We start from the raw sequence: 15,896 nt of genomic DNA, 5'->3' as shown, positions 1-15,896 counted from the left end.
TGTTTTTTTCTTCTTCTTCACTTTAAGGCTTAAAATGTTATTCCCCCAAGTATACAAAAGCTGTTTTTTCAAAAAGGGGGTGAGAAAATTTTCAGAAAAGTCCAACAGGCAGGCAGTTAGGGGGGTAAGAAAGGAAAGATCTCACCCAAGTCCTCCAGATTGCTTTATTGTGCTAGAAAGTGCTTTTGGCTTTCGGCAGGGAACGGCTTAATGATTGGCCATGTTGATGGCCGGTCTCTTCTTCAGGCCAAAAGGAGATGCTCTGGATTCAAGTGGAGGGCTGCCACCCTTCCATGATCACAGGAGGGCCTCCTTGCGGTGGTTGCCCCTTCAGGGTGACTTTCGACCCTTTTCAGGGTCCTCCAATGAAGAAAGATCGGACGGCAGGGAGAGAGCTCTCTCTGCGCATTCAAAAGCGCCACGCGTGCAAACCGGAAGCCCCAAATTAGCCATCATTAAAGAACAAGATTGTAAAAATAAACTCTTAGTTTAAAAAGAAGCCTAAACAAAATAATAAAATAACAATATTATTCAATTTCAACATCATCAATCCATTTTTCCAAATTCACTTTTTGTTACTCATTTTTACATTAACTTCCTCTCTGTACATTATATTTCCTCACTAATATAGTCATAACAAGAAAAAAAAGTCCCATATTTCCTCCATTCTATTGATCCATTATAACAAAAAAAATCCCACCTCAAAGACATATGCATCTTTACATTTTTATATATAAAAATACATAAAAATAAATAATACATTTCACCACAAAATTTATTCCTTAAACCTACATAATTATCAATAATCAAAATTAATATTAGACCCCAATCTTACAAAATTAACCTGACATAAAGAAGATCTGCCAGAAAAGATGGGAAAGAATACAAATATAAGAAATTCTGAGATAATGAAATAGATGAAGGATGGACCGAATTTTCCTGCCAAGAGGAATGCTGTGCTATCAAGGAAAATTATTCAACAATGGATGCTGCAGAGACTTATGAACTTTGGAAATGAGATGGAACTGCTGGCAAAAAAGAAACATTTCATTACTATGAAACAAATAAGGGTATTTGATCCTGGACTGATCAAACATAATGGTCAGGGTGCTTTGTGATAAACTGTGCATACTTTCTATAACTAAATTACAATAACAGACTGTTAACAGAGTGCTTTGAACTTTAGCTTCTCTGTTGTTTAATCTGTTAACTATTTTTTGCTTCAATGTTTGTAATGTCTGTCAGGTCAACAGAGATGCATATAGAAGCTCAAATTTGGCGTCTGTTTTCCAAGAGGGGAAGCTATTATTGTAATAGATTTGTCAGTGTTCAACTAGGGTGGTAATATGGGGTTTTGTTCTTTTAATTCACACATTTTTAAATATTTTTGTCTAATTTTGCATTTTTAAAATTTTCTTATTTTGGATTTCAATCTTTTGAATAAAGTAAAAATTGCAAGAAAAAAAGAAACTAAGTAGATCTTTGAACAAGATACAGTTCCCATTTCTTCTGATGAAATACACATCTAGTAAAATAAAATGAAATAATAAAGATAATAAAACCAATCTGTAGGTCAAAAGGGCATGAGTGATTGTCAGCAGAGTTCAGTGGTCCAGAAAGGGACATAACTGACCTATAACACAAAGTTATGCAGAGGCCCTAAACAAGTCCAGGTTGTCACCAGATTGCACACTATTTATTTAAGGATTATTTAAGTCAGGGGTCTCCAACCTTGGCAACTTTAGAACTTGTGGACTTCAACTCCCAGAATTCCTCAGCCAGCTCTTCTTTCCAGCTAGGCTGTCTGAGGAATTCTGGGACTTGAAGTCCACCAGTCATAAAGTTGCCAAAATTGGAGACCCCTGACTTAAGTCACTGTGTAGGGCTGTACTTACACAGACTTTTTGTTGTATAGCAAGTGGATATAATAGCTATGTTAAAAAGTAAACAGAATAACTCTGGGCGTTCCTTTCAATGTTAAGTTAGTAACAACTTGAACTGAACCTAACGACTCTGGTGCTTCAGTTAACAAATGTGGAAAGAAAGGTTGTAAAATGGGGCAAAACTCACTTAACACATTTCACATTTAGCAACATGAATTTTGGGCTCAATTGTGGTCGTAAATCGAGGACTACCTATCTAGTGATTGTTCGAGGTTATAGTGGCATTGAAAAAAAGTGCTCTGCAACTGTTCCTTTCGCTTACAACCGCTGCAGCATCCCCACAGTCCCCTAAGCAGCCTTCGGGGGGCTCGTCAGCCAGTAGATATTTAGGACAGCTGGAGTGTCCCAGGACCAGGATCTCATCACTGTTTGCAATCTGCCTTCCAACAAAAAATCAACGAGAGAAGCTGGATTCACTTGACAATTGCATGATTCACTTAACAACTGCACTAATTTGTTTAATTGTGGCAAAAAAAATTATAAAATCAGGCATGACTCACTGAACCACCACCACCTTGGTTAACAATGGAAATTCTGGTCCTAATTGTGGTTTTAAGTGGAGGACTCTTCGCAGCAAACAATTAAAACTTATTTAACAGCATTTATATCACAAATATTAGAGATATAAATTGTCTAATGACATTTACCAACAAAATTACTGATAATTTGGACACATTTTTGAATAAAACGCCACCAATTTGAGCCTTTTGAGACCCTTTTTTTCACCTATCCAACTGAAAACAACTTCTCTGTCTTGCCGGTCTTTGAGCTTTCTGCTAGGGTCAGTTGGCCCACACTTTCAGTACTTCTTTGCTACCATTCAAACGTCTGTAGACTACCAGTATGTATGGTAGTCTGAGTTTTGTTAATGGGGAAACTACACAAATTATGATTTTAGGCAATTCCAATATACACAAGAAAAATAATGCCAAAATGACAATACTCATGCTGTGACTAATGCCAACTTTGCATCCTGCCATAAACTTTAAGTCACAGCAGTTATTACACATGTCTGCATCATTCCCTCATACCCACTACAATCTCATGAACTTTAAGAGCTCCCCCACCTCCCACCTCTGCTCCAATCTGTCCCTTGAATACCAATAAACATTTATTATGTCTTTGAGCCAGTATTGACTCCTGGTGATTGCCTGGACTAGTCCCTGCAGCTTTCTTGGCAAGGTATCAGAGTTGGAAGGGACCTTGGAGGTCTTCTAGTCCAAACCCCTGTTCAGGCTGGAAACCCTATACCATTTCAGACAAATGGTTGTCCAATATCGTCTTAAAAACTTCCAATGTTGGAACATCCACAACTTCTGGAGACAAGTCATTCCACTGATTTATTGTTCTGTCAGAAAAGTTCTGTCAACAAAAGTTTACTCTCTGTATTATCATTTATGATGAATCAGAATTCTTGCTTATTTATCATTTATTAAATTTATATTTTTCCTCTCATCTGAGAGCTCAAGGTGGCAAATGCATTCCAAAGAAAATCTTCAATAATGTTGAAAAGATTTTTTAAGTCATTAAAATGCTATCAGATAAAAAATGCTATCATTTATCTAGTTTCATCAACAAAACTTTAAATGACCTCACTAGATCAAATTATTAAATTGTTATCTGCTGGTAACTTGAAATGAAACCAATATGTACAATCTGATAAAAGGCTCATCTAGCCTATGTGTGTGTTTAATTATTTAATAAATATACATTTATATTTAATACATTTAAGTATTTATTTATTTAAATTTCTATTTAGTGTGTATGAAGCACATAAACTGTGTGACGCACTTTTCCACCTGTGTTTCCCAATTATCCTAAGTGTTTTACTTTTAATTTATTAATTTATTTATTGATTAGCCCTTGGGCCATATCAAAGTGCAAAGTTCCAGAAACAAATTATTACTAAAATTTGATAAAAGCAATTTAAAGTGGAATTAGATAAAATACAATTTAAAATAAGATTGGAATAAAATAAAACAAAATTCGGATAACCTAAGTGTTTTACTAATTCTGAACTTCAAGTAAACTATGGTAATTAACTTTTAGGAATAGCAGACTTTTATGAATTTGGCTGTAAGAACATTGTTTATTCCTATATATGCAAATGTTACAATCCTTTTGGTTCTCAGTTTAGAAAAATGGTATGAAAAAAGATAGATAATGTGTAAATGGAAATCGTGGGCATTTTCCTACTTACTACATTGGAATGGGCAATCAAGGTTAGATAAAAGAAACTATTATATCCCATAGCATATGGCTATTAATGTGGGCTAATGTTTCACATAGTTAAAATATTTACGGTACTTTCAGATTATCTGTGATTTTAAGCTGTCAAAGTTTAAACTATAATTGCTTCCAGCACTGCAATCAAAACATTGTAAAAAGAGAATGATATTCTTTGACTCCTAGAATTACTTTGCTGCTTATCTGTGTTTCAACAAGAAAATCCTTCAGAACTTTAACAGATTTTTCTGGTAACCATAAATAAAATTTGTCCTTTGGCTTACCACTTCTAAAGAAGCCCTGAAGGTTTTTCAGAAGTGGGTTTGTCATTGCTGTCTTCACAGGACTGAGAGAGGGGGATTGGCTCATCCAGCTGGCTTTGTGCCTAAGGCAGAACCAGAACTCATGCTGTCCTGGTTTCTAGCCTGATGCCTTAATCACTACATCAAACTTGTTCAATGTTACACATACCACCCCAAAATGACTTGGCCCAATAAGTGTTGAGCAGGCTCGTAAGTCGCAAAATAATGACTAACTGTTGGAAAAAGGAAAATGGGCAAAATGTTTAAGGCAGGGAGGCTAGAATTGAATATACCAGTTCTGCTAAGCATGTGTCTGGCTTTCTGATCTGGGACTTGGATTTAGTTTATAGAACAAGAAGATGGAGTTTTGGATATTAAAACTTTGGGGTGGGGAATGAAGCTGTTTCTTTTATGAAAGGAGTAAAACTTTTCTGCAAATCCATATCTGTGATATTTGATGCTGCATTTTTTTCTTTCTAATTTTAGACTTTGTGGGAATATTGTCATAATCAGAGCAACCCTACTTTCTTCCCTTTCTCTTAAAAAACATAAACTTCTCTTGGCCACTAGGGGGATGGGAAAAAAATGAAAACTATTTTTAGAGATATTTTATAAATTCATCTTATGTTTCAAAAGAAAAAAATGAAGAAAATGTGAATTTTTAAAAAGTAGTTTATTAGTGAAGTAATATAATGGGTAAAGATCAAACAAATGTAAAAATTAGTAGCATAAAGAATGTTGGAAAAATGAATATATGGAGGCATTGAAATTATAGTCATTTTAATATTTTGTTTACTTTTATTTTTAAACTATTTTTTTAGAAATTATTTTAAATCTTGTTCATTAATGATAGATAAATATTTTTGATTTAATGATTGTCTTATTGGATTCAAAATTGTAAGACAACTGGTACAAAGTGCAGCGGCACGGACACTCTTGGGAGCCTCCCGATACTCCCATATCACACCTCTCCTCCGTGCGCTGCACTGGCTTCCAGTTGCCTTCCGTGTGAAGTTCAAGGTGCTAACAATGACATACAAAGCCCTACATGGCATGGGTCCGGACTACCTACGGGAGCACCTTCTGCCAATGTCAGCACCCCACCGTCCTGTGCGCTCCCACAGAGAGGGCCTCCTCAGGGTGCCACCGCTCAAGGAATGTCGGCTGGTGGCCCCCAGGGGGAGGGCATTCTCAGTGGGTGCGCCAGCCCTCTGGAACAGCTTACCAACCGAAATCCGGATGGCCCCCGACCTCCGCACCTTCCGGCGCGACTTAAAAACTTACCTGTTCCAGCAGTCCGGCCTGGCCTGATAGCTCGAATTGGGGTCCCAGTTTGTTTTTTACTATTGTTTTTTCACTATTGTTCATTTGTATACCTACCTTATTCTGTACACCGCCCCGAGTCCCTCGGGAGAAGGGCGGTTTATAAAAACAAACAAATAAATAAATAAATAAATATTGTTAAACTTGCATGTACTGTAGATGTTTATCCCTCTCTCCCTTTCCCCCTTACACTTTTAAATCTTTTCCCCTTTTGAGTTACCAGCTCCCCTTTGTTATTTTATACTTTATTTTTTCTTGAAATTTAATAAAGTTATATTAAAATGTTTCCATAACTGTTTATTTGATAAGTCTGTAATAGCATCTCCCATCTCCTGATGGTTTGTCTTGGAAGAATCTCTTAAATTAACATTTGAAGTGAAAAGCAGAAATTCTGGGAAGATGGACCATGCAAAAGAGGAAGGAGAGAAGAGTATACAAAGCCTTGCCACTTTTCCTTTCTTTCTAGTTATTCCATGTTGCCACCATAAAATATTCTCCATGGCAAGTACACTGGAAATTATTTGGAATATGTCTCCTATGGGACAGGTGTAACATATGCGCATGATGAAGGCTACCCCCTCATTGGAAATGCTTCTATTTGCTTACTACAAAGACAGAATAAATGGAGAATGGAGCGGCCATGCACATAGTGTAACTGGGGTTTCGTGCTCCAATTCTTGTTTCTTGTGTTGTTCCCTAAGCCAGGGGTCTTCAAACTTGGCCCTTTTATGACTTGTGGACTTCAACTCCCAGAATTCCTCAGCCAGCAAAGCTGGCTGAGGAATTCTGGGAGTTGAAGTCCACAAGTCATAAAAGGGCCAAGTTTGAAGACCCCTACCCTAAGCAAAGACTATCTCGTATCAATTGTTAACCTGGAATATTTAAAATTATTCCTTCAAACATTTCCCTGGAGACCCCAGGCAGAAAAACTTAGCTATCCTTATTTCTCAGCTATCCAAACTGAACCAATTAGGCCTGACACTTCTGCAGTGTGGTTCCAGTCCTTTCTCCTTATCTACTTCTAATAGTGACACAGTGTCCATCTCTTCAGATTAAAACTGGAAGGACTGTGACTCTAGGAAGAATGCAGAAAAGAGCAATAAAGATTAGGGGAGTGAAGGCTAAAATTGTTGCAGGAATTCAGTATGTCTAATTTAATAAAAAGAAGAATTAGGGGTGACATGATAGCACTGTTCCAATATCTAAGGGGCAGCCACAAAGAAGGGTGGGGGGGGGCAATTTAATCTCCAAAGCACCTGAATGCAGAACAAGAAGGAATGAATGGGAACTAATCAAGGAAAGAACCAACCTAGAACCAAGGAGAATTTTTCTGACATAATTATTAATCAGTGGAATGGCTTGCCTTCAGAAATTGTGGTAGCTGCAACACTGGAGTTTTTAAGAACAGATAGGATAACCATTTGTCTGAAATGGTAGAGGGTTTCCTGCTTGAGAAGGGGGTTGGACTAGAAGACCTCCAAGGTCCCTTCCAAATCTGTTATTTTGGTTGAAATTTCGAGTAGCTACATATATAACCAGAAGGTCAGCTTTGAGACCATGGGATGGGGACACAAGAATAGTTGGCTCCAGAGGAATTTATTGGCAAGTGGACAGTACATAGACCCTGTCTGTGAAAATCTATGGAGATTCTCAGTCATCCAGGACAAGGTTGTCCCAAAGGTGTTTTTTTTCAAGAGGCAACTGGACTTTCTTGTTTTTCTTTGAAGACATTTCACTTCTCATCCAAGAAGCTTCTTCAGCTCTGTCTGGATGGTGTGGAATGGAAGAATTTATATTCCTCGCAGACAGCTGATCATTTGTACTCTTTTGGAGAGTAGCTGAGGCCACTTGGAGATTTGTCTGTGTCCCCAGGTTCACCTGTGTTGTGTAAATGGGTGTGCAGCCTTCTTGGAACTGCTGAAAGGACTGTGTTGTGGAGCTGTGCTTTCTGCAGGATGTGTTCTGCCCTTTGTCCCTTCACTGTTGAGATGCAGACAGTGCAGACTTATCCCCTGCAGCCTGTGCCTGTGTTCAACAGAATACTTTGTTGTGGGTTTGAGTCTTATTCTTTTAATGCTGTGATCCTGAACACAGATATTTGAACAGATTACTGCTGACAAAAAGACAAGTTTTTTTAAAAAACCACATTCATACCAAACCTCTTCAAGCAAAACTGAAGGAATACATTCTCTCACAGGCAAATGTAATCCTGGATCAAAGAATACAAGTGCTGTACAGTTTCCAGCAGTCCTATCAGATATCACTTATCTTATTCCACAGCCCCTCTCTAATCATGGGTGGATCATTTGATAGTAGAAACATTCAAATAACTCTTGTTTGAAATGTTTTTTGCTTGTAGTGAGCTGAGTATGATTAATTGCTGCTTCCTCCCCCAGCCTATCTGCACTCTCTTTACTCAGAGTTGCTTCTATTTTCTTACTAGCAAAATAAAGCCACAAAGTACAGTGCCCTTTGCTCTTTGCACATCCTGTCCCTTACTAGATTAGACCCACAGGAATATGATTGTTGGAATTACTTGTTAGAACCACAACTTCTAAACTGATGTTTTATTTATTTATTAAAAGAGAATAGACAATATTCACATTTCACAGTCCCCTTCTTGCCAAAAGAACATCAACACGTCGTATTTATAATATACTTACAGTTTAAGATGTTGTACAAATGAAAGTGAAAGGAAAGACAACACTGAAGGAACTGGTGCTTCCCTAATTAAAAGTCTTCAATCACTCTTCATAGAAATTAGTTTCTAGACTTCTGATTTGTTACCACAAGGAAACATCTGATTATCCTATTGGCAAAATTTCATCTCTCTCGTTTAAAATGTATACCGTAGTTGGATTGTCCAGGTGATGGCTTCTTTGACTGGGGTTTAGTATTCTTAACTTCTAACTCCAAAATTAAAGGTATTGCAAGAAATGTGTAGTGGTGAAGCCTGAGCAGTTGACATCTGAAATGGATTTCTGATTGCTGGAAGGAAACTTAAAATCAAAAGGAAGGGAAATGCTATAGGAACGAAGGCTATCCACAAACACACAGTAATCAGTTTCTGCAGATCCTCTATCAGCTGTAACAGAAGCCAATTCTGCTATACTGCATGGCACAGCTAAGGGATAAGCTTATTGAGGTGGTTCTGTTAATGGCTTTTAAGACTGACTAAGCACATAGCAACACGCTGAAAACTGTGTGCCAGGACAATATTGAATAAACCTATAATAGCCTGCTTTAAAAAATGCATTTACTGCTGTTTTTGAGTTTTTGGTCCCTTTTGCTAATACATTTCCATTATTATATTTGGCAACCATATAGCATTCGAGTTGAACCACTTTCTGCATAACAAATACACTAAAATATCTGGGTATTTCACAAATTCACATATTTTTGCAGAATTTTAAGAACAATGGAACAGTAGTTTCTCTTTTGATCTGACAAACATAGCAAATGTTTCATATTTCTAATTTATTTTGATATTTCTTCATTTTTATGGCTTGTCTCCAACCAACTAGATTGTACCTTTGGCAGCAAAAAGCTAATCTGTAGCTAATTCACATATCTTATAGCAGCACTATTCATATTAGGAAGCCTGGAATCCTTGAGGTGTGCAGAACATTCTAAGTAAAATATATTTTGAGATCAACATAGCTGTTTCCAACATTCCAAGTTCAGGAGAAATACAATTATCATGTTTCTCACTTTTTTGAATATTTCAATATCCCATCAAGATTTGAAGTCCCATTAGATAACAAAAAAGTTTTTCCTGCTACTGGACAGAATTGTTCACAATTGGCTGGATTTTTACTTATTTTATGAGCTGCTTCAGTCCACACTGTATAAAAGCAATAGCCAACAGCCAATGTAAAATAACATAAGTATACAATGGTAGACAACAACAGAATTAGAATGTAAAATTACATTAAACTTATTTCAATAATATCTCTGGCACCAAAAGCTCAACAGCACTCAGATCTGAAATAGCAAAGTGTTTATGACTTTGGCAGACCAAGAGATTAAGTTGTGGTTTCATACAGATGCCAAGCAGAATGGGAAATGCCTAAGCTTTGAGTCATTCCATAATGATTTATGGGACTAAGGCACCAAACTCTACTATACCCAGTGGTGCAATTCAAATATATGAATAACTGGTTCTCTGTGTGGATGCCACTTCCGGAAGTCCATTCTGGGCCTGGGCCACAAAAAATTAGCTACCAGTTCACTGGTGCGAACTGGCTGAATCCCACCACTGACTATACCCAATGACAACTGATGGGAAAACTTACTCAAGCAGGAGCAAAATCAACATAATATGATGCCATCAACTCCCAACCCTCATAAGTGGTCCAGAGGAATTCTATAGTCAACAGCATCATAAACCGCTGAAAAGTCTGGGAACAAAAGGTTGGCCATGATCCTATCATCTCAGGCTTGCCTCAAGTGATCCATCAGAGCACAGTACAGTTTCAATTTCATACCCAGATCTGAATCCTGACTGCCATAACTCTAGACCAGGGTTGTCAAACTGCTGGCCCACAGGCCGGTTGCATCATGGAATGCAAAAAAAGTCACCATGCATTGTGACATGTCACATGACATGGCAAGTTTGACACCTGTGCTCTAGACAATCCGTTTCTTCTCCAGAACTTTATATGGCTGTTGCCTTATTACTTACTTCAGTCTTCTCAACAGAGACAAGTTAGGTAGATACAGAATAAAAGTTCTCTCATTTAAGTAGATCCAAGACAAACCTGTAGATGAATGGGAGTCTTCCCATTACAGCTGCAAGTGGTGACAGCTGTTAAAGAGATGGCTTTGCTTAATGACCCCCACCCTTTGTTCTTGATGTGGTAATTAGGTGGAGCATCTGGTGCCTCATGCCTGTGGAATAGCTCTTTCAGAAGTACATTGATCATACATTATAGGTGGGAATGATGGTGAAAAGGTGAAGTACAGCATATGTTTTGAAACCGAGGATTCAAATACTAGAAAGAGAGACACAAAGGCTACTGCCTTGCCTGCCTGTTTGGTAAATTTCCTGCTTTGTTGAGAAGTTTGAATTTATGTAGAAGGACAGCCCTGAGGCTTCAAGTGGGGAAAGCATGCAGCTGCAGCTGGTTACTAATGAGGAAGAACTGCCTTCTGCACCTGATTTCAAAACAAGTAGGGCAGAGAAAAAGCAAGAGTAGCCTGGTCAGCCTGATTACTTGTGAGGAAGGAGCCTCGTCTCTCTTGATGGGCTGCACCAGAAGCTGGCTATTTAGCACATCAGGCAGATGGAGATGATGCTGGGAACAATGTGCTCATTTCCTAGCTGTATGCTTCCTGGTTGGGATTCCTATCTTGCTTTGGGTTGACTCTGTGCCTTGACTTTGGATCATGCTTTATGAACTGTGGACTGTTCTTGCCTCCTGAATCCTCTTGTGTTGTGGATTTAATTTTGCCTGATGAATTTGTCTTATTTGGGAACCTTGTGGACTCATTGGCCATTGCTCTGTGGACTAGCACTGGTCTTTTTTTGGCTGGACTAAATTGGGACAGTTCTCAGGTTTTGGTGAAGGGAATTGCTGGGAAATATTAATAAATCCACTAAACCATTGTTACATATGTGTGCAAGTGAGTAGGACAGCACATATAACACCAAAGTAGATATTGTGACAACACATGCAGCCAATGCTGAATCTGTAAAGCAGCAGCTTAATCCCTTCCATAAAATCCCTTCCATAAATAGAATAGAGAGGAGAATAAGAAGAGAAAAGAATAGAATATTCTTTATTGGCCAAGTGTGATTGGTCACACAAGGAATTTGCCTCTGGTGCATAGGCTATCAGTATACATATAAGCAACAAAGTGATAATCACAAATCATAGGATACAGTCATAATCATAGGATACAACCAACAAAGTGATGGTCATAAGATACCAATAGGAGCAGGTGATAGGGCAGATGAGAAGGATAATAGTAATACAGCCCTACTACATGGGAAAATGTTAGCCTCTTCCAGCTGTGACCTCTAGGTATTCAGTGTAACAGCAGAAGCAGTCAAGGGATATAGGAGGGGAAATTGAAAGCTACAGGAATTCCCTTTCTCTCTGTAGGCTTCCTATTCATTCACAGGCCATCTGAGAATATGTATATCTTTCACTGAGCATTCAGAACAAAGTGAGGACTCTGCTGATATACCACCCACCCTTATCCAAGAATTTCCCTAATTGAGCTGGCACCGGGAGACCTTGGCCCTGGTATTTAGGACTCCCAGAAAGTTCTGAGAAATGTCAATATTCATGCTGGGACTGGCTTGCTTTGGGGGTACTATTTTATTCAGAAAATTGTTCTTGTTATTGGCCCAATATGCGTGCCACTGGGGATCTGGTTTTTTTTATTGGGGAAACAGATGGTCTGAAAATGGAGAATTTTACACCAGCCATGATCAGATAACTTTCCACTGAGATTGATCAATGACCATTCCTCAGGCATGGAGAACCTATTAGTTCAGGCTAGCATGGAAAGATGTTGTAGAACAGGGGTGTCAAACTCGCGATGTCATGTGATGTGTTGTGATGTATCATGACTTTTTTTCCATTGCCAGCAATGGGGTGGGTGTGGTTTCACCATGACACATCCAACCTGTGAGCCAGCAGTTTGACACCCCTGTTGTAGAAGGTTCTGGCAAGTTTTATGTTGCAAGCTTAGTGTAAAAATGTGTCTATTCAGATAAAGATGAGAACAGGCCAATTGAACAGTAATTTTTTAGTTTGTTATCTCCGATGTCAAGCCCATTCAGCTGCTTGCTACATATCTCAGTTGAGGGCAAAGGAGCAATCTAGAAGTGACTGGAATGCTGGTAAAGGAAAACTCAGCTCTCATCCAACTCTAGTAAGAATTCATTATTGAGCCAACTTTGTGGTAGTAATGAAGGTGAAAATCTTATTTTCCCTTACTACTAAATGCTTTCAGTATCACTACTGGAATTCTCTGAGCAGTTTGGGGACTTGGGGAATCCAGCCCAGTGAGAAATCAGTACTTCAGCAGCTTACTGAGACATGTTGGGTAAATACTTTGAAAGCAAAGTATTTGATCAAATTAATTATATTTAATCTCTGCAATTCTGATATTTGAATTTGTAAAAGAATGCAGGGCCATCTCTTTTTCTTGTGATCACCTTGTTTTTAAGGCCCATTGATGTCAATAAAGTGTTTGGAAAAGTTTGATCAACTGCATTTTATGCTGTCTTTTGTTCCTCATGGTTTATTACATTTAGTTACTGAAGCTATACATTTCTCCCCTGTAGAAAGATTGGTTCCACTTTTATTAAATGAAGCCATTGTGAGACCAGTACATTTTATCCTCCATGTTGTTCAATACCTATATGAAACCCTTGAGTGAATAATTTAGTGATTTAGAAAAAAAGTGTCTTCAGAATATTGGTGAAACCCAGCTCTATTTCTCCTTTTATTCATATCTAATGAGATAGAGGAACTACTAAACAAGTATCTGGCCACAGTACTAGACCAGATAACAACTAACAACTGAAATTCAATCCAGTCAAGAGAAATGCTGTTAGTTTATGATTTATTAATCTAAGTTAGTGGTGTTCAATTTGTTCTAAAAGTGTCAGATCCCTAAAAGGATCACATTTATAGCTTTCACTGCTTCTGTATCAGTCTACTAGGTTAGATGCTAGATGCTGTCTGTGGCATGAAGTACAGTACTTTATCAGCTATGGCTCTACTTAAATATACAGTAAATAGCTTTCAGACCATTCAAACTAACATGGCATTTTCATTTTAAGTGAAATAAAAAGCACCACCAATAACATATTGACTAAAAAGGAAAAAAGAATAACTATATACATAATAGTGATTTAAAATGAACTGAGATGTTCTCCTATGCCTAGAAAACCCTAATTAGTGTGGGGGGGAGGAGAGCCATATAACTACAGATAACAATAAATTCAATCCTGAAGGTTATAATCTAAAGATCTAAACCCTATCATAAAGTACTCATTTCATTAAAAAATACTATTAAGAAAAAATAATCACATGCCATGGACTCCTTAAAATCAAGAAGATACATTTTTACACCTATACAAAAATATACTCTATGCTGTATATCAAAGTTCTTCATGAGATGACAAATTCCGTAGTTTAGGAATATAGTTCAATATTACATTATGTTCCCTAACTATAATATTTCTTTCCAAACATCTATTAACAAAGGTAGTAATATGAAACCAAAACAAGGCACTAGCTGGATTAGACCAGATCATAGTGGAAGAATATTCAAATTGGGTGGGGGTAGCCAATAAATGTAAAGTAATATTTTCTGATGAAATAATTTTATTTTTAAATTGTAACATTTGTAAACATACTTCAAGTTCAGAAGGAGTATATTTCATGTTTCTAACTTCCTTACCACAAACGTTTTTAGGACACAGTGGCATGGAGATGTGAGGCAATCAGACAACTGTAAAATCAATAACCACTATTATTACTTCATATAAAATTAATAATATTTTAAAAATCCAGATTATAGTATTGAGACATATGTAATGATATAACCTGGAATTAGTGTTCTGGTGGAAGGGAAGTAAAGCAGTCCATGTATTTTGGAAAAGGCAGAATTTTGTGGTAGAACATACAGATCTGAGTCTTTTAAAAGAACAGAAAATGAAGTCGGCAAGGATGCGTACCGTAGATGGACATATTTGCCTGTTAGGTGTGGTGAAACAGTCATTTCCGGATTTCTGAAAACGGGTAAGACAGAATGTGTTTGACACAACATACGCCTAGCAATGAACCACAAAGATAGCCCTGTCAGACTTTTGAAGGGGACTAGGGCAAGAATTGGAGTGAATTATAAAAAATGCAAGGCAACGTAATTCGAAGTTTCGCAACAGTTTCATTTATCCACCGCCCTGTTTCCCCAGCAACTGGTCGCGGGGAAGCCCTTACTTAAGCCTACTGTCCGCGGAGCGATTTCCCAAATTAGTCTTTATCGCCCGCACCCTATGCAGTTCCACCCTCATTCCTGGCGCGTTAAAGATTCATTCTTTGAAAGAAAGAATAAAATGAGTGGAAGTTGCACTGTAATGTTTGGAGACTTCTTTCCCCACCTGGCTCCGACAATCTTGGTGCTCTTCTCCCTGTTTTCCGGAATGCTGGGTAAGTAACTGGAAGGATTGGAGGGAGGAGGGAACTGCGTCCCATCTTTTGGAGGGCCACTTACTCGACAATGAGCCAGCTGGTCCCTCTAGCCGCCTTGCCTTCCGATCCTCCAAATAACGGTTGTTCCGAAAAAGGATATCCTTGTTTCTCTTCCGTTCCAAATTAATCTTCGAAATATATTAACAGGAGGGAGTCCGTGATCACAATTACTACTACATATAAACATCGATAAGTATAGAAAAGACAAGAAAAAAATAATAAAAATAAAACGCATTTTATGTTTTGTGAAGCCACTGATTAATATTGTTTCTGACCAGGCAATCCTGGGAACTATCAGGACACCAAACATAAATTTACCAACCGTGGTGCTGTCAAACTTTAGATTCGATCTCATTCCACCCTTTTTACATTTGCTTCTACGTGTAAAATGCTTCAGCCTGGAAAGCAACTATTTGCAAGGAAAAAAAAATGGCAAAACGGTGTATAACTGAGTTATGTGGGTTTAAATACTGTGAACATAATTCAGTTAAAAGTTAATTGCATCTGCTGCAGTTCTGGATTTTACACAGGCACAAAAGAGTCATTAAGATTTCAAACTGTTTATGGTTAGGCTTACTATATTAGGAAACTGATAGTGAAATTTCCAATGCTTTAACACCTTCATGTAATCGTAATGCATTTCCATCTTTGGAATACTGTGTATTCATTGCTAAGTTTGGGGTAAAATATAATACAGTTGAAAAGCTACAGAAAAGGATATTCAAAATAAACATTGAGATTATTAACTGTGAAAGAGTGACTGATGGGATCCATAATCAATGTGTCTAAAAATCATACTTGTTGGAGAGTGGACAGGGATAAGTTTTCTCTTGCCTTGAATAGAGATCACCAATGAAGCTGATTAGAAAGACATTTAGAACAGACAA

General features: G+C 37.8%; 1 protein-coding gene across 4 annotated transcripts in view; it reads left to right on the top strand.

Annotated features, from left to right (window-relative positions):
- The first annotated feature begins 14,869 nt into the window (after positions 1-14,869).
- The window catches only part of LOC310638299 (complement receptor type 1-like), a 70,033-nt gene continuing 69,006 nt past the window's right edge, over positions 14,870-15,896 (top strand). For all 4 annotated transcript variants that reach the window (XM_083359258.1, XM_083359257.1, XM_083359256.1 and 1 more), the window contains exon 1: positions 14,870-14,967. In XM_083359258.1, the coding sequence (XP_083215384.1) occupies positions 14,874-14,967 (94 nt within the window). In that variant the 5' untranslated portion in view covers positions 14,870-14,873. The remainder of the gene's footprint in view (positions 14,968-15,896) is intronic.

Source organism: Vipera ursinii (assembly GCF_947247035.1).
Source record: "Vipera ursinii genome assembly, chromosome: 3".
In the NCBI taxonomy this organism is placed as follows: Eukaryota; Metazoa; Chordata; class Lepidosauria; order Squamata; family Viperidae; genus Vipera; species Vipera ursinii.
This window is presented reverse-complemented; position numbering and strand designations above follow the sequence as displayed.